This window comes from Budorcas taxicolor, chromosome 5 (assembly GCF_023091745.1).
Source record: "Budorcas taxicolor isolate Tak-1 chromosome 5, Takin1.1, whole genome shotgun sequence".
In the NCBI taxonomy this organism is placed as follows: domain Eukaryota; kingdom Metazoa; phylum Chordata; class Mammalia; order Artiodactyla; family Bovidae; genus Budorcas; species Budorcas taxicolor.
In genome coordinates, this window is record NC_068914.1 from 64,474,385 (window position 1) to 64,501,933 (window position 27,549).

Here is a 27,549-nt window from a genome sequence, read left to right on the forward strand (position 1 = left end):
GCCAGGCATGTGATACAATGACAAGAAATAGAGCAGTCAAGGAAACAGAGTAAAGGGGAAAAAAAAGGCAACCCACCTCTGCAGTCTTGCCTGGAAAATCCCACTGGCAGAGGAGCCTGGCGGGCTGCAGTTCATGGCGTCGCGGAGAGCTGGACACGACTGAACACACATGCACACAGAGGTGAACCACAGCGCTGCTGCCCTCAGTGCCACATTTTACCTTAATGCTTTACTGCTTTATTTTGCTCTTTACTACAAAATGGATAAATAAAACCATTCTGCTTTTTTAAAGATGAGTGACAGATATAACCTGTGCGCCAAAGAATTGATGCTTTTGAACTGTGGTGTTGGAGAAGACTCTTGAGAGTCCCTTGGACTGCAAGGAGATCCAACCAGTCCATTCTAAAGGAGATCGGTCGCAGGTGTTCTTTGGAAGGACTGATGTTAAAGCTGAAACTCCAGTACTTTGGCCGCCTCATGCGAAAAGTTGACTCATTGGAAAAGACTCTGATGCTGGGAGGGATTGGGGGCAGGAGGAGAAGGGGACGACAGAGGATGAGATGGCTGGATGGCACCACCGACTCGATAGACATGAGTCTGAGTGAACTCCGGGAGTTGGTGATGGGACAGGGAGGCCTGGCGTGCTGCGATTCATGGGGTCTCAGTGTCGGACACGACTGAGCAACTGAACTGAACTGACGGATATTAAGGCAAGTTATTTAGCAATTGAAATGATCGACCACACTGGTGACACAGACTAGTTAATCTAGAGCAAACCTCTGAAGAAGCCACGGTTGGGAATGGAACCCAGGGCATGGGTGTCAGGCTGCTACACGTATAGGAAGACCTTTCCACTGTGAGGAGGGAGAAAAGCAAACTGTGTGGGGAAGAGAAAGGTAAGCCCTGTTGAAATTGGTAATGAGACTACACGGTCCTAGCTTTAAAAATAGATGATATGGTATCAAATCATTTAGAAAAAATAACAGACAGATAGAATGAGAACTCTTCTGACTAGACCTACTGGCTCCACAGATTGTAGTGGAGCAGCGATGAGGCCAAGGCATTGATCTTTCAATGGCCCAGTTAGCTTCACAAAGAGGAAACGGATTTGAAAACAGATTAAAAACCCATCAAAAGTAGCCTCAGAATTTATGCTTTCGGGGTCTGGATCCACCATTCTATGAATAGATAATGGCTCAAGAATACTGTCTGTATATCTGAAAGAGACATATTATGGGAAAAAATGCAAACGCTATCAAGATACTGATGTTTTACCAGAAAATGTAGCATTCCAACTGCTGAGGCTAATAAAACCATGTCTCAATTTAGAAAATGAAGAGGAAAAAGCACTGAAATGGAGAGAGCAGATGGATTTAACCGAGAATCATGGCTAATACACAGCACATCCTAATCTCAAATTTTCTGCTTGAGATTATGTCAGCATTTCTGAGTATGTTCTGTATGTGGAACAGTGATGCCTTTTTTTAGTGAGGGTCACAGGAAAACATAGCTTCCCAAGTGGCACAGAGGTCAAGAATCCGCCTGCCAATGCAAGAGACACGGGTTTGAGCCCCGAGTTGGGAAGATCCCCTAGAGGAGGAAACGGCAACCCACTCTGGTATTCTTGCCTGGGAAATCCCATGGACATAGAAGCCTGGTGGGCTACAGTTCACAGCGTTGCAAAGAGTTGGGCACAACTTAGTGACTCAACAGCAGCAACACAGGAAAAGATGCAGACCAAGAAAGTATGTGCAGATCTGTGCTGATTCTTTTTGAAAAACAGATCAATACTCTCATCATATTCTCAATTTCAAAAAAGAAGGAGACTCCCCTCAAATTTAAGTGAATCACTATCTGAAGTCAAACTCAGGCTTTGTTCCTGAACGCCAACCGCAGGCCAGATAAGGAAAGGCAAAAACATACAAAGGGAAATGAGTCAGACGGGATGCCTTTCTCCGGCACTTGCCTTCAAGGAACTCGTAGTTTGGTGGGGCAGACCGACAAGCAATCAGTTAATCACAACCCAGAGTGTTAAGCAGTAATGATGGGGGTGGTGAGGATGTTACCGGAAGCCAGCAAAAGGAACTGGAATCCAAATTTAGGGAGTTGGGGTGGATAAGGGAAATATAAGATACCAAACCTGAGCTCTCAGGAATGATTAAGAGACAGTCACAGGAAGGGTGAGGTAGCATGTTTAAGGTGAAGAGATCACAAGACCGGGAATAAGAATGAGCTTGGCACAACAGTATTTCAGAAAACTGAAAAGTTTGCTATGCCTCAAACACTGAGGAGCCAAGAGATGAGATGAAGTAAGCAGGAGCCAGACCCCAAAGACATCTGTTAATCTAAGTGAGAAGTCTGAACTTCATTCTAAGAGCAAGTGCAACACCTCTACCAGCTTTCAGCAGGAAAGTGACAGGCAGTGCGAAGGGAGACAGGAAAAAACACCCGTTAGTATGTTGTTACCTGAATTATGCAAGAGAAAGACAGCAGCCTCAACCAGGGTGGTGGGGAGCTAGAGAAGCAGACGCCTTGAGTTAAGAGGCAGGAGTCATGGAATTTCCATGTTTTGTCGACCCAGTGAGTAAGAACAGGCGAAAGACTCCTATCAAAGTTGAGTCTACCTAGCAAGGTGGGTGACAGTTTCATCAGAGAGGGGGGGAATGGGGAAGTATCCCTTCCGAAGGGAAAGTTTGGAGAGGCTGGGGAAATGAAGATGTCTACTAGCAACTGAGCTTTTGGCCCCAAAGGCTGCGAGAAAAGCCTGGACTGGTGCCACGGATGTCGGAGTCAGATGGGAAGTCTTAGAAGCGGAGAGCATCACCCAGGGAGAAGGCAGAGATGAAGAGGCGAGCGCCCCGTGATCGGAAACCCAAGGCCTGCCGACATGGAAAGGAAAGCACAGGAGGCGGATGAAACCGGTCAGACAGGAAAAAGCAAACCTTGAGAGCATAGTGTTATGAAAGCAGAAGAGAAGGCTCTGAGAAGGAAATATTATATTCAAAAAACTGAACCTGGAAAAACGAACAACGCGATGCCGCTTCAGACTCTATCAAGTACAGCCTTACAAAATAATATATATGCTACAAGATTTGAGGAGGAGTCAGCATTGCAATTATCTTCAACAAACTCATAAGCAATGAAAACTGGTAACCAGAGCAAGTATTAAATGTATAATTCTCTATATTTTAAAACTGGGGTATGCTAATTATCATAGCAGGAGTAAATTTCTAGGACTAGGTCACACAGCATCATCAACAGAACACCCTCATTGGTAACTGTACACAAGTATTAGAACATACGTGGCTGGCATACCACCACCATGCAAATCCTTGTCGAGTGCCTACAATGGCTGTGCCGACTGGCATCACCAAACACGTACATCAGGGAATCACTGTGCTCCTGCGGCAGCCTCTAAGTCAATAAGGATTTATCCTGGGCAAAGGCTGGCTTCTTTAGGGAGCTAAAATACATTTCCATGTGTGAATGCCCGTTTTGTTATATTACATCATGAAGACATGGTCAAAGCACAACGTGACCAACAGCCTCATCGCCAGCAAGTGCAAACAGAAGCTGCCATCTGAAACATGACGGAGACATCAGTCAGCCAGGGACAACTGCTGTTGGCTATCCTGCTTCCTACCTTACCTACTTTTGTTTCTCTCTACCACAGTTTCCTCATTTCCCTCCCCCACCACCTCTGTTCTCTTCTAATTTTAGCAACTCCCACCTTAGAAAGCCTGGTGTCTCTTTTTGCTTTCCTATCCTTTATAAATCCACAGAGCCATGCCTCTTACAGAAGACCATTCAGTAACTGTCTGATTTTTATCCTTTGCTTAATACAGTGCTACGAATACAAAATGATACCAAGGGCTGAGATCTGTACTCTGTAAATCTTACTACTAGAGTCTATTCTACCATCCAATAAAAAATATACTATAGATAACACAAGGAACACATTAAAATGGAAAAGATAGCAAAAGCTAGTGTAAAAATAAATAGATCGCGAGAGAAGGTTTAAAAGTTAATGTAAGGAAATAGTAATGATACAGAAGAACAAAACTGCAATGACAACTTTATACAGTGAGGTTACTTTGTTACAAGGTTGTTTTGGCATAAAAGTTCTTTCTTGGAGTCTGGGGAGACTGTAAGCTAGGTGCTTGATAACAGATAAAACTAAAAATATGAATAACTCACATTTCCAGTTTACACTGAAATTTATAGTTCTAATTCTTTTAAGAGTGAAGATGATCAATCAGAACCACTAGTCCATGGGGTTGCACAGAGTCGGACACAACTGAGCGACAGAACTGAACTGAGGAAGTTTTTAATACGAAAATCACATCTGGCTTCAAACACTTCCTATTGATCAGTACATGAACAGTAAGGTTCAAACTCAGTCAAGTACTAGTCTGCTAGAAAACAAGCAGTGAGTTAGCAGGCCAAATGAGAAGGCACAGAAACACAACTTCCTTAGTAGGGCATATTTTAAACACTGACTGATAAACCCCCACTTTTTTTTCCATTATGTAATTCTTGTCATTAAAAAAAAAAAAAACTACTGTGAAGAGAGAACACAGATACTCCATTCTCAGTATCTCAACTCTTTTGCACACTGAATGAGGTGAGCTTTTACAACAGGCAGTACACTATAGCAGTTAAAAGCATGTTCTCTGCAGCTAGAATGTCTAGGTTTGAGTCCTTCCTCTGGGCTTATAGGCTGTAAGATTTCAGCAAAGCTGCTTAGCCTTTCTGTGCTGTGGGTTCTTGGGCTGTAGATTGGATAGAGTCGTTGTGAGGATAAGTTAATATTTCTTAGTGCTAACTACCAAGCTGGCACAAAAACCACTGTGTTGTTCTCAACATCTTCAACTGTTCCTCCAGACTTTAGAGCAATCTGAGATCTACACCCCTAATATTTTTGACTTTTCTTCTCCAGTTTTCTCTTAGGCATATTGTCACTAACATCACACACATCTCATTTTTTTTTTCTTCCCACATCTCATTTATTTGTCCTGTGAACTTGTCTCCTGGGTGGAAAAATAAGGCACCCAGTTTTGTTTTATTCATTGATGTATGCCCAGAGGGCTTCCCAGGTAGTGCCAGTGGTAAAGAACCATACAGGTTTGATCCCTGAGTTGGGAAGATCTCCTGGAGAAGGAAACAGCAACCCACTCCAGTATTCTTGCCTGGAGAATCCCATGGACAGAGGAGGCTGGCCAGCTACAGTCCACAGCGTCACGAAGAGTCTGACAAGACTGAAGCGACTTAGCATGCATGCATATGCCCACAGCCTAGAAAAGTGACAATCAGATAGAAGATACCCAATAAACACAATCGAACCCCGGTCTCCCGCATTGTAGGCAGACGCTTTACCCTCTGAGCCACCAGGGAAGCCTGATCACATATTCTTACCTTGTATTAACATCTCTGAAATTGGAATGTAATTCAATTATACACTTGCAACTCCCAACACTAATTCTTTTTTTAGGGATTATATAAAATATACGACAATGACCTAGATCTGATGAAAAACTGTAGGTATCAATGAAGAAATTAATGAATGAAACAACTAAAGGGACACATAAACATCAGTTTTACCTAAACAAAATTCCTGTACGCTGCAGAATCGTATTTCTATCTCACTTTCCATGATCATACTAACAAAAGGCTACTTATTGTCTAGATCATTTTACTCGGGCATAAAACCTCCCCAATGATGAGTCACTTGTTATCATTTGCCTAGTTGATCAGTGACAAAATATTCATTAGCTTTCTGAGTGAATTATTTCTAAATTAAACTAGAACTATTCCTTTGGAAATGACATTCTTGTGAAAGCTGTTGTTGTTTATATTTATTCTTATAAGGAGTGTAAGTACAAATATAATGCTTATAAAATTCTTTAAAAGAATACTTCACAATGACAAGCTACATATAAAGAGTAGGAGACAAAAGTCTGTACAAATTTTGACAAAAATTACATTCACTATACTAGAAGAAAGGTGAGCAAGAGTGTTCTAGTAAATGAGGGGGAAACGGCATTCACTCGTTTAATAGCACAAAACAGCAATAAAACATACACAATTCTGAGTGTTGAATATTTCTACAGACTATCCACAACTTTCATGACGTCATAAAAGAGGTACATAATCATTCCCTTCCCCTAAATTTAGAAACTAACGTATTAGGTGTAACTTTTCAGTTAATTTAAGAAACTTCACTAATTAAACCAAAATCAACGGAAGGAGCACTGTCTGAAATAAGAGAAGAAAAGAAATTGCAGTGCAAACTAAACAGAAACTAAGTCCATTAAAAATAACACACCACGGAGGGATTTTTAGTTATGAGTAGACAAAAGTTCTGAGTAACTAATAGTAGGGAAACACAGAGCTATGGTTGGGGAAAGCACAGTTAAGGGCAGGTTTCAAAGTAAAGTTCAGTATCACTTTCAGTTATATTGAGGGTTTTTAAAAAATGTTAATGCTTTTGATCAATTTGGTGATACCAAAACATCCAATGATTAGGTTTTAGATTAAATGTAGTTAAGCACAGATGGTTAAATTACTGAATCAACCAACTGAGAATAGTGTAAGTAATGTACAAATCTCTAAAGTCATATGAAGTTAGCTGAAACTTTAAAGTAAGACTTGCATAATGAACAAGCTACAATTTTGTCATATTACATTGCTTCAAGCCCATGTGTCTGTTCCGGATTCCTTGAAGCAGCTCTTAAAATGGTGCAGCATATTTAAGGTGTAACTGAGAAGTCCATGTCTCCAGTGGTTCTGACTTGAGGAAAAGATCCAGACCATCTGGAAGACTTTACAGAAAAAAGAACATATTCCAAGTGACCTGAGGAAGCCCTTTAAGGAAATGGGAATATTGACATCAGCTTCCTCAGAAAAATTAAAGTAACTACCCATCATTAAAACAATGAGCAATTCACACAGAATTATATAAGGGTTTCAAAGAATCTTTTGGTATGATTTAAAATTCTTTTGACAATTTTGGAAATGACTTTTTGCTATTACCCCAAAATTTATCACAAGTAGTGGCACGGCATAAGATGCTTCCGGAAAAATGATTTCTCTAGAACTGACTTTAGACAGATACTCCTTTCTACATAAAGATATAAAGGATATATACTAATATCCTTTAGACTTTTAACACTACTAACCACCTATTCTTACTAAAATAAACTGTAACCACCAAACACTCACCTTCATGTATTTGCCTGCCGCTTCCTTTGCAGTGTGTAGAAATGCCTCCCTGAAAATCCCTAACCTTATTTCACGTTTAACATGATCAGTGTATAAAAAAACGGTCATCCTTTGAAAACCCTTCAAAGACCATAATGTAATGAAGTTATAATGAATTCTGCTGCTTCTCAAAAAGAAATTTACTACAAATCAAGGATTATAAAACCGAAGACTTCTTTGAACACGGAAATTGAATATAATTCTAAGATTGGGAACTATTTTTAATCAAAGGAAATGTCTGCTAAATAAAAAATTGCCATCTAATCTACTCCACTTGCTCTGCTACCTTCTGAACAAATTGCTAAAGTTTTAGGTTTTTTTTTTTTTTTTTTAAACAAAAAACAACTCAGTCAGCTACAGGCAGTGAAAACTATTTTAAGCTGCCTGGCAAAATGAAGGATAGTGAGCAGGGTTTATTTCTACAGAATCTCCTGGGAACTACCAAGCCTGGTTCCACCCTCCAAAGCTCAAGTGGAAAGACAACCATGCTCTTTAAAAAACAAGCAGCAACATGTGTGACAGTACGAAATCCTTCCTCCCACCAACTTAAAATAAATTACTGTGCAATACTATTTTTTGATCTAAAGTTACTTTACACCAATCTGATAGCTGCTGCTGCTGCTGCTAAGTCGCTTCAGTCGTGTACGACTCTGTGCGACCCCACAGACAGCAGCCCACCAGGCTCCCCTGTTCTGGGATTCTCCAGGCAAGAACACTGGAGTGGGTTGCCATTTCCTTCTCCAATGCGTGAAAGTGAAAAGTGAAAGTGAAGTCGCTCAGTCGTGTCCAACTCTTTGAGACCCCATGGACTGCAGCCCACCAGGTTCCTCTGTCCATGGGATTTTCCAGGAAAGAGTACTGGAGTGGGGTGCCATTGCCTTCTCCGAACCTGATAGCTAAACCACCTTAAATGTTAAAAAAGTATGGCATCATCAAACAACAGCTAAGACAATTTAAGCATGCTTCTTTATGAGCCAATCACAGGACTTACTGAACAAAGTACTAAAGAGGGATGTAACACAGCTCACCTTCATTGGGAGATGTTTTTAACCTGGCGCAGATTCCAGAGACGTCTCCATAGCTTTCCTGTATTTTCCGTAATGCGTCTGTGGACCTGAGCTCCATGAGGGCTCGCAGCTCTGCGAGTGTAATTCCAAAGTCTCCATCGTGATTAGCTTCCTTCAAAGAGTTTTTTACTCCACCATATGCAACTGAGTTGTTTGCCATGTCGCCCATTACAGGTATAATTTATTAGGAGGAAAATGTTTCCCAAAAGACTCTATAATTTTCACTTGATATATTTCCAAGATGAAAATCTCTTAAATAGGAAAATCTTTCTTAAACCAAACATTCATCATATGACTTTGTAAAGAAGCATCAGCAGCATTTCCCAGGGAAGTATCTTGACCTTTGGCCCATGACTAGTTTCTTCCTATCAGTCATGAGAGGTACATATCTGTAAGAAGAAAATATTTAAAGTGAGTAAAATCCATCTGAGAGTGTTATGCATATAAGCATACTTTGTCATCAGATACCTTATCAAAATATACCATTTAACTGCAAAAATAACAGTCTAGCACCCCTTAAAATGTTTTGCATGATAAAAGTTCAAAGTATAACTTCTAAATAAAACTGGGTATCAAGAGACATGATTATTTCACCATTATTAAATAAAACTGTATTTCACATGACCAATCGAGATAATTATCATTAAGCACATGTTACAAGAAATACGTTAGCTGCTTTAAATTCATTCTCTCACTTAATCATCACAATTTAATCCCATGAGGTGTTATTACTCCTTACTCTACTGAGAAGAATAGGGCTCAGATAAATTGAGGAGTTTCTACACAGCCAACAAATGCCTGACATGAATGACCTAGAATGCCTCTAAGCTCATGTTCCTTCAAATACACACTATCCCCTCTCTCCAAACCTTTCATATAGAAGAGTGCCTGAAAAGGCGAAAAGCACCAGGACCCTTCTCACCTGCTTTCTTGCAGTTCTCCTGGGCCACTCTGTGATGCCAGCACCTCTTGGCTTCCTAAAACTATCCTTCACCTGTTTCACATTTTTCAGCTGGTTTCTGTCACATGCTGCCAGCTCGGGTCTTCACCGACTAGCTATCTGAAGAAATCCTCTACCCCTTAGCCACTCTTCACTGTTACTCTATTTTCTTTGCTGGCCCTTAGTATTACCTGAAATTATCTTGCTCACTTATTTACTTATTTGTTGTCTCCCTCCACCCACAACATTAGTTCCGAAGGCTGGGCACGGGTTGGTCCATTTTTATATTCTAAGAACCTAGAACTGTGCCGGACCCGTGCTAGATATTCAGTAAGCATTTCAAGAATGAGTGAATGCATTACTGTAATTTTCTTCACAACAACCGGTTGGCTGAATGGGCAAATGTGGAACCCATAGATAGACGGCCCACATGAGTATCTGCAGATTTTAGTATTGGGGGGTTGGGGGGCTGTTTTGGCCTAGAACCAATCTCCTGCCAATACCAAGGGACAAATGTGCTTTCAAGTTCTCCTCTTACTCTAAACCAACTAAAAACGAGCTCTCAACTTTTCCCTTTCAATATATGTCCTTTTCAACTAGGACCACAAACTTAACATGCCTGACAATGGATTCATTTTATTCCCTAATTGGAAAGCTCCTTCCCAACTATCATCATCCTAATCATGTGGGCTTCAGCTCTTCAATCATCTTTGATTCTGTCCACCTCAGCTTCAGTGAGTTAACTGAGCTCAGGTAATCGTTCCTTTGAAAAGCCTCTTCTGCACATCCCCTTTTCTCCCCTATCTTCAAGTGCCCTACACAGATTACAATCAATACCCGCTAGTTTCTTTCTCATTCCATTATCTCCTTTAACCAATCCCTTCTACATTTTGAGGCTCTATTTAGTCTTTTAAATAACCACCGTGCCACTCTATCTAAACCTATACGATGAAAATACAGTCTTAATGTTAATATCTGTTGGGCATTCAAGACTAGGCTCAATTTTACCTACTCAATTTCTTTGAGTAGGAATGCCCCATATTTAAGTAAGTAAGCGTTAGTCGCTCAGTCATGTCCAACTCTTTGTGACCCCATGGACAGCAGCCCACCAGGCTCCTCTGTCCATGAGATTTTCCAGGCAAGGATACTGGAGTGGGTAGTCATTTCCTTCTCCAGGGGATCTTCCTGACCCAGGGATCAAACCTGGGTTTCCTGCAGTGCAGGCAGATTCTTCACCAACTAAGCTACAAGAGAAGCCCATATTTAATAAATGCTTAATGACTGGGCTTCCCTTGTGGCTCAGCTGGTAAAGAATCCACCTGCAATGCAGGAAACCAGGGTTCGATCCCTGGGTTGGGAAGATCCCCTGGAGTAGGAAAAGGCTACCCACTCCAGTGTTCTGGCCTGGAGAATCCCACAGACTGTATAGTCCATGGGGTCGCAAAGAGTCGGACACAACTGAGCGACTTTCACTTTCACGAATGATGAGGAGCTAGAAAAGATTACTTGCAAGTGCAACTGGTCTTCAGCTATGGAATTGTTACAGGGATGTTCGCAAAATCGTGGTGTGTGTTTCTCCCAGTTCAATATCCATCAGAACTGGCTAGAGGACTTGTTAGACTACAGATGCCAGTTGCAGAGTTTCAGCACGGCTAGGGCGGGCTCCACAGTCTCTGCTTCTAACAAACTATCAGGTGACACGCTAGTAGTTCAGAGAGTGCAACGTGAGGACCCCTGGACAGGAGAACAGACAAAGTGCTGATTCTCTCTGCCCGCTGCTTAAAGACGGCCGGGGAAGGAAAAGCTCGCTGGCCTTGGCTTAAGTTTACAGGGATGTGGCAGTTGTGAATTCTGTAAGACATTTTCTTTCGTTGCCTGCTTCCACCCACTTCACAAATCCTTATGCTTGCCCAATTATTACTCATGTTACTCATCCCCTTGGCAAAGTGGGTTCATACTCACACAACAATTATTATAATAACTCAACTTCAAAAGCTGGAGAGGGTGGTTATTTTTACGATCTCTGTGTTTTCCTACCTAAAATTTCTTGGTATCTGAGCATCACACCAATCCTAGAGTAAATCATTATTATTTATTTAAGAAATAAAACAATTAAGATTCATCAGTCTACATGTTGGAAGCATGTATGTCACCATTCCTCCGGTTTCCAGAAAGAGAAATTTTCCTCAACAAGTTCTGGCCTCCTACCCATCATCATCGAGCCGAAATGAACTGCTTGACTGATTCTCCGAGAACAAGGAGCTTCCTCACCTCCTTGCCTTCTTTGTAAACAGCATGTCCGTAAGACTCACACAATCTGGTCTGAATTAGTAGGGGCAGACCCCCAGGTAAAAAATCCTAGCATCCTTCAAAATGCCTGGGGTGGAGGTAAGTAACTGTTTAGTTCTGGGTTCAATACTAGAATCTCAGCTATCACACAAAACCTAAGTCATTCATTTCAGCTTTTGTCAGTAATAAAAGTAGTATTTTTATTCCTACGTGCCAATATTTGCCTTTTCTCTTGACAAAATTCACGCCAGAGAGAAGGGTGTTATTTACTGGGTGGCCCTTAAATTTCTCAACAATAAGGATACATAATAGAGCTAGAATCTGAAACCTATTTGCAAATCTAAAGTCATGTTTCTTATACTATCTGTCTCTGCTTGAAGTCTTCACGTTTATCAGGCTGAAATGGAAATTTTGGTAGGTTAAACAGTCCAACAATACCAAATGTACCAATTTATATGATAAGACAAGAATTCACTAGGCATTAGAGTGGTATTTGTTATCTGCTACCTCTGCCCTTCCCCAACTCTCAGTGGTCCATCCCCATATCCGGATACTGCCCTGTCCATAAGGATGATGGGTTCGGTCACGTGCATGTGACTCAACAAAGGCCAACAGGGGGCAACGGGGCTTCTGCTGTGACTCTGGAATACAGACTTGTTTCTTCTTACTGAACTTAAAACTGAGATGTAGAAAGCCTCTGAGAACGCGTCTAAAAGGAAGGGAGGGAGAAAATACAGTTGTCGGTGCTGGATCCTTTGGGCTCCTGTGTCAACCAACACCTAAAGTCTGTCCTAACCGTGATCGTTTCGTTCTTTGTCAATAAACTCCTTCTGGAGGTTTTTCTATCACTTTGCAACTCGCAGGGCTTTGGTAAGTACACGATCACCACGTTCAGTTCCCCCTACTGTGTAAAGAAAGAGAAGTTCAGAGAAAACTACCCTACGCAAATGAACCACCTTCCCAAAGTGGACTATCTGAACCACTAATTAACCCACAAATGATAAATCGAACTGCTGTCTATTTCTAGACTGTCTAACACCTCTTCTGTTTTCCTCTCTTCCCTACTATTATTCATGCTTCTAGTCACCTAACCAGTAAACTGCCAAAATGCCAAGGACAACAAAAGAGCTTTGCTCTTTATTGTTAGCTACACCATGACAATCAGGAGAGAGAGACACTATTTAGAACTGAGATACAACAGAAAGTAGAACATTTCCTTTGCTTCTCATTGTTCATGAAGAGATTCTGATCTTCCATTTGAAAAGTTTAAGAAGAAATCTTGGAAGCTGAGGCTCCACAAGAGGGGGGTTTTAAAGAAAACACCTATCTCCATACATAATTTATCCCAGAATCCCTAGATAATGTCTCTGATCCAAGAACTGTTGGTAATCTTTGAGTTATTACATAAAAAGACAGATGGTTTAAGACTAGAGTTGGGCAAAAATAGCTAGAGTCTTCAAAAAGAATGAGATGGATTCCAAATGACACATAAGCTTTACTGTGAATGGGCAGCCAGGACCCCAAGAGAAAACAAAAGGATGCCTATGAAGTCTTAGCACTGAGTGAAGCTCATAAAAAGACAGTTTTGTTAATGTTACAAATCAATGCTTTCTTTCACAAGCTCACCTGACTCTGGATCACAGAATGGCTGTATGATATTATTTAGACTCAACAATGATGAGGACAACAAAAATACCACACATTAGAAAAACTGAAAGAAATAGCTGGACAGCTAAATAAATTTGGTGATGAAATATGGAGTTGGATGAAACACTGAACTCTAAAGTGATTATTATATTATGCAGTAACATGATGATTCCTGCAGGCAAGAAAACATATGCTACTGTAACTAAGTGTACTAGCATGAGAGGAACAACCTGAAAGGTGTTATTTAATGCATTATTGGGTTCCAAATTCCCGACTGTTCTAAACTTCTATTAGTGATGTGAAAACACAGAAGTTATATTTCTCCAATCTATAGATGACTTGAAGCTAGCTAACTCAGCAAGTGTACCAGATGACAGAATTAGAATCTGGAAAGACAGGTGGGAATGGGAAGTTAACTATAATTAATACAAAGGTATGATCTCTTACATTTAATTTCAAAAACACAACTGTACAAATATGACATACAAGAAACCCAACAGTGTACATTCAAAGACAAAGGTTCAGTTTACTCAAAGCACTGGCTTGATGTTCATTAACATGATGTAAGTGCTTTCCCCTCCCATTCCCAAGCTGTCTTAGGCAGCAATGACAGGAGTACTAAAAACTAACAAAGGGAGTTAACAAACCCTTCCTACTTTGCCTTGCACAAACACACTTATAATGTTACAGGATCATGCAACACAGACACAACATAACACGCCTCCCTAAACGTGTGACTGTACATAAGACAATGTGAACTTAGCCCGGCACACAGTAAACTGTAAATGCATGTGAGCTAGTTTTATTGTTGGGCTTCCCTGGTGCCTGAGTGGTAAAGAATCTGCCTACCAATGTATGAGATGCAGTCCAACCCCTGAGTCAGAAAGATCCCCTGGAGAAGGAAATGGTAGCCCACTCCAGTATTCCTGCCTGAGAAATCCCACGGACAGAGGAGCCTGGCGGGCTACTGTCCATACAGCCACAAAAGAGCTGGCCATGACTTAGCAACTAAACAACAACAAACAAATTTCTATCGTTAAGATGTCTAAACCTAAATAAACAGAATTCTGCTAAGTCTAATATAGGTGAGGCTCTGCTATACAGATAAAGCATATGATGACTGAATACATCAAAAAGACTAACGAACAAAAGAGGGGCGCCAACTTTTACATGTATTACAGAAACAGGCCAACTAGACTTTGCACTGGTTAGGTCTGAATTACCATGAGATGCACAGTGTGAAAAATAATAAAGAGAATGCTGGAGACGTCAGAAAACCAGCCCATTACAGATGTGGAAAGAATTTAGGAGACGAATATCTCAAGATGGCTATTTTCAAACATTTGAAATTTAAAAAAAAACTTTCACTGAAGTATTGCTGATTTACAGTGTTAATTTCTGCTATATAGCAAAGGGAATCAGTTATGCATATACATATATACATTCTTTTTCATATTCATTTCCATTCTGTTTTATCACGGGATACTGAATAAAGTTCCCTGTCCTACACAGTAGGACCTTGCTGCTTCTCCATCCTGTGTATAACAGTTTACATCGGCTAGTCCCAGACTCCGACCCCTTCTCCCTCCCTCTCCACTCTTCTACTTGTGTGCAGGCAACCACAAGTCTGTTTGCTATGTCTGTGGGTCTATCGGTTTCATAGATGTGTTCATTTGTGTTGAATTGTAGATTTCTCATATAAGTGACAGCATAAAACATTTGAAAATTTGCAGTGTAGAATAGTGACTAGATATATTCTGTAGTGGAGGGCACAGCTAGTATGAAAAGAAAGTTACAGAGAGGCAGATTTTTGGCTGAGGCAGCACTTGTTAGTAACAAGTCATGCCATACTGGAACGGATCTGTAACAGTTATTAATTTTATGTCAATTTGACTAGATCCCATGGAGCTCAGATATTTGGCCAAACATTATTTATGGGTATGCCTACAACGGTGTTTCTGGATGAGATTAGCACGTGAATGAATAGACTAAGTAAACAGACCGCTCTTTGTGATGTAGGTGGGCATCATCCAATCCACCCCAATAAAACAAAAAATGGTAAATCGTACCCCACTTCCTGCCTGACTGTCCAGTCTTTGGCCCTCAGACTGGGAATTACCCATCGATTTCCTTGGCTCTCAGGCCTTCAATCTGAATGAAACCACAAGCTTCCCTGAGTCTTTACTTTGTAGACGGCAGATTGTGGGACTTAGTCCCCGTAACTGCCTGAGCAAATTCCTCCTGATAAATCACTATATGGGTAGATGATAAATCACTATACAGACAGATTTCCCATTGGTTCTTTCTTTTCTCTGGAGAGGGAGAACTCTGACCAATAAAGGGTCCCTTGGTCAGTTAGACTCTCTACCCTTGGAGTTGATGAAGCTATACTGAAAGAATGTATGGAGGACGGTTCAAAACTTGAAGACAGCCCATTTGTTCTGGTGATGACTCAAGTCCTGACAGGTTTCCCTGGTGGCTCACTCGGTAAAGAATCCACCTGCAACGCGGGAGACCTGGGTTTATCTCTGGGTTGGGAAGATCCCCTGGATGAGGGCATGGCAACCCACTCCAGTATTCTTGCCTGGAGAATCCCCATGGATAGAGGAGCCTGGTGGGCTATACAGTCCATGCGGTTGCAGAGAGTTGGACATAGCTGAGTGACTAAGCACACGTGCGCGCGCGCGCACACACACACACACGTCTTGAAAGTCCATCCCTGTTTTAAAAAATAACACCATCAGTCCTGATGCAGTAAGTACGCTTTATACATGTACACAACTTCTATTCAGCACTCCATTGCTATGATCCTAAACTGCTTAGCTTTTAAAAATCAAGATTCCTTTTAGACAAGATTAGGTCAAAGACAACATAACCCAGATGGGAAAACTTACTCTTTTTTGTATACAGTGTATGAAACATAACATCTAATTTGAAGATCTGCTAATTGTGGTCATCAGCTTAGGAAAGACATTTCATTAATTTCAACTTTAGATTTATGCAAACTGGTTACAAATCAAAATTTGTTAGAAACTAATCTTTTCATTTAAACTTTCATTAATCTCTTAATGTGTCCTTCAAGTCAACTAAAGATTCCCAAGTAATTTTGATTTTTCCAAATCACTCCCAACTCAGGATAAAATTCCAAAACTAACAGAAAAAGTTACAGTCCTAAATCTTAATCTTTAATTTTTTAATGCTTACAGATTCTGTAATTAATTCAGTACCTGAAGTTACTTCTGATTTCATATATTCTTTCCCAAGGAAATTCCAACATTTCTCTTAAGGTATCTACACTGAAATAACTCAAAGTCTTCAAATTTTCATTCATATACCAAAGTAACTTAAGTGTTAGGTCAAATTTCTATTTACTAGATCTATCATATATCTCAGTAAACATGAAAGTTAAAAAAAAAAAAAGTATTTACAAAGATTCTTAGTCCATGACTCCTTCTGAAGAAGTGAAGTGAAGTCACTCAGTCGTGTCCGACTCTTTGCGATCCAATGGACTGTAGTCTACCAGGCTTCTCTGTCCATGCGATTTTACTGGAGTGGGTTGCCATTTCCTTCTCCAGGGGACCTTCCTGACCCAGGGATCGAACCCAGGTCTCCTGCATTGCAGGCAGACGCTTTACCCTCTGAGCCACCAGGGAAAGCCACGACTCCTTCTATAGGAACACAAATTATGGATCTGGGGTTTGGCAGGGGACTCTCTAAAGATAAAGACAGCTTATTTTCATTCACTTAATGATAAAAGTTATAAGTTTCTAAATCAATACACCAACAATGAACAAAATTTAAAAAGCCAGTATTCTGCTAAGAAAATTATTACATAACAAACAATCAGAATTTAACATCTGAAAGGCATGTTGAAGATCAAATCCATTGGTTCATTTTATAGCAATGAAACCAAACACTCATCATCATCTACTGCCAAAAAGAACAAAAGAAAGCAAGCATTAAATGCTCACAAAAACCATTAAAAGAAGGGTAGAAAGATCAAAATTTAAAACATGGGATAAATCATAACCTATAAGTTCTACGGAGGCTACTATCAAGAAATAGCTTGGCAGTATACCTCAAATGGGTACTACTACCTAAGCTGCTACACCCCATCTGACTGACAGCCTTTCAAAAAAGAAGACTCAAGTTATCTCCATTTTCATATATATTTTTTAAAATTTAAATTTATTTAACTGGAGGCTAATTACTTTACAATATTGTATTGGTTTTGCCATACATCAACATGAATCCGCCACGGGTGTACACGTGCTCCCCATCCTGAACCCCGCTCCCTCCTCCCTCCCCGTACCATCCCTCTGGGTCATCCCAGTGCACCAGCCCCAAGCATCCTGTATCCTGCATCAAACCTAGACTGGCAATTCGTTTCCTATATGATATTATACGTTTCAATGCCATTCTCCCAAATCATCCCACCCTCTCCCTCTCCCTCTCCCACAGAGTCCAAAAGACCGTTCTATACATCTGTGTTTCTTTTGCTATGTCGCATACAGGGTTATCATTACCATCTTTCTAATTTCCATATATATGCATTAGTATACTGTATTGGTGTTTTTCTTTCTGGCTCACTTCACTCTGTATAATCGGCTCCAGTTTCACCCACCTCATTAGAACTGATACAAATGTATTCTATTTAATGGCTGAATAATACTCCATTGTGTATATGTACCACAGCTTTCTTATCCATTCATCTGCTGATGGACATCTAGGTTGCTTTCATGTCCTGGCTATTGTAAACAGTGCTGCGATGAACATTGGGGTACATGTATCTCTTTCAATTCTGGTTTCCTTGGTGTGTATGCCCAGCAGTGGGATTGCTGGGTCATAAGGCAGTTCTATTTCCAGTTTTTTAAGGAATCTCCACACTGTTCTCCATAGTGGCTGTACTAGTTTGCATTCCCACCAACAGTGTAAGAGGGTCCCCTTTTCTCCACACCCTCTCCAGCATTTATTGCTTGTCATAGTTTTTTTTTAAAACATAAAAATTCATTCAAATTCCGTGGTAGACAGGTAGCTATGAGAAGAGGGACAGTATCTTTATAGCTGTTTCTCACTGTGGCTCCTATTGGCATTTTATTGACTGTGAGCACTATTTCATAAATTCAGAAATCCAGCCTCACCCAGCCCCTCCCTGCCCCACCCCATCAGATACTAGCAGTAACTCTCAGCCAGGGTGAGCAACCTGAAACTCCCCACCTTAAATGTTCCCTAAGGGAGGCAGACTGTATACCTATGATTAAACTTAAGAGGAAATGGTAATCCATTCCAGGAGTCCTGTGTGAAAAAACCCATGGACAGAGGAGCCAGGCAGGCTTCAGACCATGGGGTGGCAAAGTGTCAGACACGACCGGGTGACTAAGCATCCTTTCTACACACTGAACATTTATTTACCTTTGATCTTCATATCTTAAACAAGAGGTACTACCCTCCTTCAAGTTCCTTATATAGTCACCTTCGGCAGAAAAAAACATTACACCTGCCTGACTCATATCCTAAAATGAAGTTTTAAAAAACTTAAAACATTTTTAATAAGAAATGATAAAAATTTACAAAAATTGTTGAACAGGTTAAGTACCTATTGTAATATATGACTATAATGGAGGAAAGAGCAGACGATATAATATCATACATACGAAGGAACAGACATCACAAGACCATGAGTGGCGGGAAGTTTCTTTCACAGGATTTTGTTATATTCAAATTATTTCATTAAAACACTGTGAAGAACCAAGGGACTGTTTGCTTTTAATATTACCCTGAACTGACTTTAATCGCATTTTAAGGGGCTTAAAGAAAACATACACACTTGCATAAAATATTAAGCTTGTTTAGAAAGGTAATTTACCTCAGGTGTGTAAAGAACGATACACATATACAACATAAAATCCACCGAACAGGATTTGCTTCATAAGAACTGACAAGCAGAAAATAAGCACTATCTACAAGGCCTGATTTATACGTCCCCCCAGATTCATGAATATCATGGCTGTGTCTGTGCTGACAAAAAAACTAGCCCTACTCCTCCCAGCAAGTGACTTATCCACCAGTCTTTGAGAGACAAACTAAATACAATACTTGGAAGGGCAAGTTACAGATGCTGCCAGTGATAAATTCAGCATGACCGCTTCAGCAAATCTCTCAGTGTGGGAAGCAAGTCGATTAGAATAGTGGAGGCGCTAATTTGTTCTTCTAGCACCGCTTTTAACACACGGCTGCAATGATTTGTTTACCACTCTGTCTTCCCCAATGATCTGTGAACTCAAGGCAGGATTCATGCCATTTAATTTTAACCCCCAGCACTCTCAGGAATATAGTAGGTGCTCCATGTCTACTGAATAGAGACATTCTTTTTTGAACCTTAGCTAAAAATCTATTTGAAAAGTAATCAATGCCAATTAAAACAGCAGAGCAAAACAAAATCTTCTAAACTTCTGTTTAAAATAATACGCTAGGTGTTTAGTTTGTTAAGAGAAAGTCATGATTCAAAGAGTTTTCAAACCAGTTTGGTATGCAAATACACAAACTTTCCTTTAAATTCTTTCAGACAATGTAAGTTAAGATTTCCAAGTAAATTATACAATGACTGCTACAAGGCAGTGGTTCTTAACCAGGTGCTAGACTCTATGCCAAGTAATAATGCTGAGTTTCAAAACTTCACAAAGCCTAGCAAAAAGGATGCATTTATTTGAGAAATAATTTGTTAGGATTACTCATGCTAAAATGATGCCAAATCAATATGTAAGAAAGTTAGTGATTAGATCTAAATAATAAAGAAATAATCTCACCCATAAAAGTCCATTGGAAAAATGATCCTCAATCCCACATCCAGCTACCGTCCTCTTAAATCTGCCATTTCTGTTTCATCTCCAACTCACAGATCACCCCATTTCTATCTAGCTGCTGCTCCTATGCCACACTGAAACAACTCTTCAAGGTGATCACTGACCCCTCTTGTTCCTGAATCTAATGGACACATTTAGTCCCTTTTATCTGACCTGGTGGCAACCTCTGTTATTACCAACCACTTCGCTCTTGAAATGTTCTATCGCCTTCATTTCTCTGATGTTTGACTCCCGTTCCCACCATGGTGCCATCTCTGGTGGCCAGTTCTCTTTTTCACTGCTTGTTCCCCTTCTTGAATTAACTGTCAAGGGAATCAGTGGAGAGAGACTGGGTGGCACTGCAATCCTGACCATGATTGTTTCCATCTATTTGCAGTTAGCAAGTGTGAGATCAGTTTGTAGGTAACAACAAAAATTTATCTGTATGTGCATTTACAAGACTCATTTTTTTCCTTGCACGGCTCAGAATCTCACCGTTCAATTAAAATGATGAACCCACACTATAGCACTCTGGCTTAGTGAAAGTGTGAAAAAAAACACCCAGTTTCCTTATCGTAGTTCCCACTACAGCTCCCATTCCTTAGTCTTTACTTTATGAAGAAATAACTTTGTCAGCCCAAAGCAGAACAGTTCCTGTTAAACTGGGGCTTCACTGTCGTCCCTGGGGCTGCAAGACAATCACTCTTTTGATATCTGTCATTTCCAGCATGGATGATTTATTTATGACATCAAAGTCCTTAATTAAGCAGAATATATGATAAAATTGTAGTGTGAATGATTCCCAACACAGAGATCTTCAAGTTCACTATAGATATTTTTGCTTTAGGGTCAAGGAACCATCTTGCCCCAAACACCGATGATGCCTGTGTCTCTGGAAAGGTTGTCCTGAGCACCGATGAGTGCTTCCCAAACCTCAGCCTGCATCAGAATCACCTGAGGGGCTCCTTAATCCACAGACTGCTGGCGATCTCTGACTCCAGTTCAGTAGATCTAGGATAGGACGTAAGAAGAATTTGCGCTTCGAAAAACTTCTCTGGCAATGGAGACGCTACTGGTCTGGACAACCACTATTAGAGATACTAAGTAATCCCTGAAACTGGATTAAGGAACAAACTGTTGGATTACCACCTTAACCCCAAATTTCCCAACAACAATAGAAACAAATTACTCACAGTTCTTTATTATCCTATTCTTAATCTGCATGAATATTTGAAAGTAGACCATACTCTAAAAATAGCCGTTACTTTGATTTTTAATACCAAATATACTGATGTATTACACAAATGCTGCAAATAATTTCCTTCAAAGAAACATGAAGATGTACTGCTTTATTCTGAATTTACATAAAATGATTTTAAACTAAATATATCAAACTTTAACGAATTTAACAGATAACTACAATTCAGAGATCTACCTTCTCCTACCTGCCCCCACCCCTCTGAGCCTCTGAAAAGCTCAGAAGTAAGTAATTTTACATAATCCAGTGCTGCTTACTAACAAATATAAGAACATATTATATCTACAGTTAAATATGAGAACGAAATGTTCTATCATTTTTCTAGCCTCCCTGGCTTGGAGCATTTCAGCTATAGTCAAGAAAGCGATTTCTAAATTAAAACAGTGTTTTTCCCCTTCTGTTCAGGAGCTCGAAGGCAACATGAACACTTGAATGTCACACCAGCTGCTCTACCAGCCTACTCAGTTCTTAAGAGCTTCTCTCCTGTCAGTTCACAAGAACCTACACTTAACTGCTTAAGGAGGCAGGATGCTCATTATGTCACAGAACAAACTCACAAAAATAAAGTTGGCAATATTTAAGGAAGCATAACTCTCATCTGTAAATTTAACATGAGCTGTCTGTTTTCTTAATTAAAACTTCTAGATTTCAAGGACTATTTATTCCAATATTTAAACAACGGAACACAGAACGAAGGGCAGAAGACCCTTTTCCATTCCTTTCTCTCCTTTTTTCCTTTAAACCGTGTGATAGTACCTTGACAGTCTTTGGCATTTTCCAGCCACAGACACTAAAGAATGGTCCAGTATATCAATACTCACTTCTGCAACGCATTCAAAGCATCTGGCTAAAATATAAGGTAAGTTTATTTTAAGATGATGTGAGGCAAGAAGCTGACTTATAGTTCACTCGCCAAAACGCAAAGAATAAGGACACTAGTGGACGTGTTGAATCATAACCACCCCAACACATCACACTGATGATCGTTTAAACTCGGGCTTCACACAATTCCTGACCTTCCTTCCAAGACTCTGATTTGTACTCTGTGACTCCTATTCAAGGGGAGAGCTGCACATTACAAGTCATGCTCACTGCGAACTGTTCTATATTCAAGACTTCCTCTCTGGTACAACTTCTCTTTATTTCTCTTATAGAGAATGGAATCTTATGTAGACATTCTGACCTTCAGGCTCAAAGGCAATCAAGACCCTTTCTGATCATACCTGCCTTCCTAAAAAAGGCTAGCTTCCCAACGGCCAGTGACTGCAGTTTTGCTCGTCTGTCCTCTGTGCTCTTTCATTCTCAGCCTACACCCATCTGGTTACTTAGCTACCCCTGAAAAGACATATCAACTGGCTGAGCAACGGTGGAAGAAATTTTAAAAATTGAGTTCTTAGTTCCATTAGAAACTTGTTTTTCTCCGTCACATACGATCCCCTGACACATCTCCAGCATCCGAGCCTGTTCATTTTTCTATTCAGATTCTCCTGAATTTCCTCCTGCTCCTGCCTCTCCGGGCTTCTCAAGTCTACTCCCAGACCTTATTTCCTGAACTGCCACTGCAAGCCCCAACCACCACTTTATACTGGTTCCTTCAACTTCCATATCCAGATACACGCTACCCCGTAAGACTGTTCTCTCCTCCTCTTCCCAAAACAAGCCCCTCCTGGAATTCACTAGCCAAACTAGATCTCTGCTCTGCTCAGTCATATCTGACTCTCTGTGGCCCCATGTAGACTGTCCATGGGAGTCTACAGGCAAGAATACTGGATAGAGCGGGTTGCCATTTCCTACCCCCGGGAATCTTCCAGACCCTGGATTGAACCCGTGCCTCTTGCATCTCCTGCACTGGCAGGTGGGTTCTTTACCCTGGTGGCTCAGCTGGTAAAGAATCCACCTGCAATGTGGGCGACCTGAGTTCAATCCGCGGAAGATGCCCTGGAGAAGGAAACAGCTACCCAGTCTAGGATTCTGGCCTGGAGCATTCCATGGACAGAGGAAGAGGACCCTGGCAGGCTACAGTCCATGGGGTCACACAGAGTTGGACGTGACTGAGCGACCTTCACTTTCTTTACTGTAAGTGCCAGCTGGTAAGTCCATCCTTTAGCTCTGAATGAGGTCGCTCTTAGCTCTTCCTGGATCCTCACTCACTGTGATGAGCAACCTGGATCCATCCTCACTCCTGAGTTGGCTGCTTGTGTTGATTAACAATCTCGGGCTTCTTCTCAGTCCTCATCCTCCTATATATTTTTGTGTCGTTTGACAGTATTCTTCCCCCCTCTCCATTATCTTGCTTAGCACTCCCAGGTCTCTAGGCAATTCTCAGCCCACATATTTCCTGGCTTTTTACATTTTTACCATATCTTAAATGAGGTTCTCACCCAAGGATATCTCCATAGGCCTCTCAGAACAGCAAATACCACATCATAACCTATATCACAGCATTTGATCAAGCCCCAGGCCAATGTTTTCAACTGTTTCAACATCTGAATGTCTTGCAGCAAATCAAACTCAATCACCAATATTATCCTTATCTTCCTGAATCTGTTTTCTCTGAAGTTCCTATTAGTCCCAAACAAGTTCCTGAAGTTCCTGAGTAGGGGCTTCCCTGGTGGCTCAGATGGTAAAGAATCTGTCTCCAATGCAGATTGGAGGATCAAACCCAGGGTCGATCCCAAATAAAAGCAATGCCAAAGAATCCTCAAACTACTGCACAATTGGACTCATCTCACACGCTAGTTGGAGAAGGCAGTGGCAATGCACTCCGGTACTCTTGCCTGGAAAATCCCAAGGGCGGAAGAGCCTGGTAGGCTGCAGTCCATGGGGTGGCGAAGAGTCAGACATGACTGAGTGACTTCACTTTCCCTTTTCACTTTCATACATTGGAAAAGGAAATGGCAACCCACTCCAGTGTTCTCGCCTGGAGAATCCCAGGGATGGAGGAGCCTGGTGGGCTGCCATCCATGGGATTGCACAGAGTCAGACATGACTGAAGCGACCTAGCAGCAGCAGCAGCACATGCTAGTAAAGTAATGCTCAAAATTCTCCAAGCCAGGCTTCAGCAATACATGAACCGGGAACTTCCAGACATTCAAGCTGGATTTTAAAAAGGCAGAGAAACAAGAGATCAAACTGCCAACATCAGTTGGATCATCGAAAAAGCAAGAGAGTTCCAGAAAAACATCTATTTTTGCTTAATTGACTATGCCAAAGCCTTTGACTGTGTGGATCACAACACACTGTGGAAAATTCTTAAAGAGCTGGGAATACCAGACCATCTGACCTGCCTCTTGAGAAATCTGTATACAGGTCAGGAAGCAACAGTTAGAACTGGACATGGAACAACAGACGGGTTCCAAATCAGGAAAGGAGTATGTCAAGGCTGTATACTGTCACCCTGCTTCTTTAATTTATATGCAGAGTACATCATGAGAAAAGTGGGCTGGATGAAGCACAGGCTGGAATCAAGATTGACAGGAGAAATATCAATAACCTCAGACATGCAGAGGACACCACCCTTTAGGCAGAAAGAGAAGAGGAACTAAAAAGCCTCTTGATGAAAGTGAAAGAGGAGAATGAAAAAGTTGGCTTAAAACTCAACATTCAGAAAATGAAGATCACGGCATCTGGTCCCATCACTTCATGGCAAGTAGATGGGGAAACAGTGACAGATTTTATTTTTGTGGGCTCCAAAATCACTGCAGATGGTGATTGCAGCCATGAAATTAAAAGACACTTACTCCTTGGAAGAAAAGTCATGACCAACCTTGACAGCATATTAAAAAGCAGAGACATTGCTCTGCCAACAAGGTCTGTCTAGTCAAAGTTATGGTTTTTCCAGTGGTCATGTAGGGATGTGAGAGTTGGACTATAAAGAAAGCTGAGTGGTGAAGAATTGATGCTTTTGAACTGTGGTGCTAGAGAAGGCTCTTGAGAGTCCCTTGGACTGCAAGGAGATCCAACCAGTCCATCCTAAAGGAAATCAGTCCTGAATATTCACTGGAAGGCCTGATGCTGAAGATGAAACTTCAATACTCTGGCCACCTGTTGCAAAGAGCTGACTCATTTGAAAAGACCCTGATGCTGGGAAAGATTGAAGGCGGGAGGAGAAGGGGATAACAGAGGATGAGGTGGTTGGATGGCATCACCGACTCAATGGACATGAGTTTGAGTAAACTCTGGGAGTTGGTGATGGACAGGGAGGCCTGATGTGCTGTAGTACATGGGGTCTCAAAGAGTTGGACAACTGAGCAACTGAACTGAACTGATACCTGAGTAAAGCCCTACATCCACGGCAATTTCTTCAAGTTTACAGCCTAAACGAGGGAGAAAGACAAGTAAACAAGCTGGACTCAAGACTGCCAGGAGAAATATCAACAATCTCAGATATGCAGAGGATACCACTTCAATGGCAGAAAGCAAAGAGGAACTGAAGAGCCTCTTGATGAAGGTGAAAGAGGAGAGTCAGAAAGCTGGCTTAAAATTCAACATTCAAAAAATTAAGATCTTGGTATCCAGTCCCATCACTTCACGGCAAATATATGGGGAAAGAGTGGAAACAGTGACAGATTTTACTTTCTTGGGCTCCAAAACCACTGCAGAGAGTGACTGCAACCATGAAGTTAAAAGATGCTTGCTCCTTAGAAGAAAAGCTATGACAAACCTAGACAGTGTTTGAGAGACAAAGATATCACTTTGCTGACAAAGGTCCGTCTAGGCAAAGGTATGGGTTTTTCCAGTAGTCATGTATGGATGTGAGAGTTGGACCATGAAGAAGGCTGAGAGCCGAAGAATTGATGCTTTTGAACTGTCATGCAGAAGAAGACGCTTCAGAGTTCCTTGGACTGCAAGGAGAACAAGCCAGTCAATGCTAAAGGAAATCAACCCTGAATATTCAGTGGAAGGACCGATACTGAAACTGAAGCTCCAATACTTTGGCCACTTGATGAGAAGAGCTGACTCACTAGAAAAGAGCCTGATGCTGGGGAAAACTGAGGGCAAGAGAAGAAGGGGCAGCGGCAGATGAGCTGGTTGGATGGCACCACTGATTCAATGGGTATGGCTTTGAGCAAACTCTGGGAGGTGGTGAAGGACGGGAAGCCTGGTGTGCTGCAGTGTATGGAGCTGCAGTCAGATATGACTCAGTGACTAAACAACAACAAGCAAACACAATGGGTTGCTGTAGAGAGCATCAGGAACGGTTTGGTGAGCACACAAAGCGTTGAGTGTTACTGGGGATGTGGATCAGAGAAAGGCTTCACTGTCAGGAACACCCTGGACTGAGGTGGGACGGGGCAAAGTGGATGAAGCGGTTAAACACAGAGGGGTGGATACATCTGAGCAAAGGAGAATAAGGAGGTAGCTCAGTAAAGAGTTGATAGCATGATAAAAACAACAACAACAATAATATCTACTTGTATCTTTGGAAGGTTTCTTGAAAGAAACCTTTTCTTCTTAAATACAACTAAAGCTTTCTGAGGGAACCCCAACTACTGTTCTTTTTACGGTTCTTACAGAGGCTAATAAATTGCTTAACTATTCACTAGAATAAAAATGGTTAAGAGTCAATCTGAATTGTGGACGATCAATGCAATTAGAATCTTCAAACTCCCCAACAGAGTGTTTAAACAAACAAGAATACACATAATAACCAAAACTTCAGATTATTATAGTACTCAGGGGGAAAAAACATACAGATTTCAAAAGCTCTTGGCTTTTTGTTTCTTTATGATAATTTCTTAATACAAATGATTTTAAATCATCTTATAAAATAATGAGAGACTTTTAATCGCTTTTGAGAAGGTCGGAACATGTTTAATTTCCTTTCTTGTGTGTTCAGTTGCTAAGTCGTCTCCGGACTCTTTGTCATCTCGTGGACTGCAGCCCACCAGGCTCCTCTGTCCATGGAATTTTCCAGGCAAGAATACTGGAGCGGGTTGCCATTTCTTCCTCTGGGGGATCCCAGACACAGGGACGGAAGCCACATCTCCTGTGTCTCCTGCATTGGCAGGCAGATTCTTTATCACTGAGCCATGTGGGAAATTTCCTTTCTTAGCACTAGCAAAAAGTAAAATGAAGGAACCAAGAAGGCGATCAGAAGGAAGCGGGTCTTTTAAGATGGTGGTAAGGCACTGGGCAGCATTCAGCCTATGGGCATCTCCCCTGTGCAGAGGTCTTCAAAAGGAGAAACGCAGATGCTGAGGGCCTCAGCGTAGGATCATGTATCCAACCAACATCCCTTCTCTC

The 27,549-nt window shown here is 41.2% G+C and overlaps 1 protein-coding gene across 1 annotated transcript in view; it reads right to left on the reverse strand.

Moving 5' to 3' along the window:
* Window positions 1-27,549, reverse strand: part of ATP2B1 (ATPase plasma membrane Ca2+ transporting 1) — a 131,469-nt gene that overhangs the window by 62,936 nt on the left and 40,984 nt on the right. The window contains exon 2 of the mRNA XM_052640685.1: window positions 8,289-8,716. Coding sequence (XP_052496645.1) covers window positions 8,289-8,496 — 208 coding nt within the window. The 5' untranslated portion in view covers window positions 8,497-8,716. The remainder of the gene's footprint in view (window positions 1-8,288; window positions 8,717-27,549) is intronic.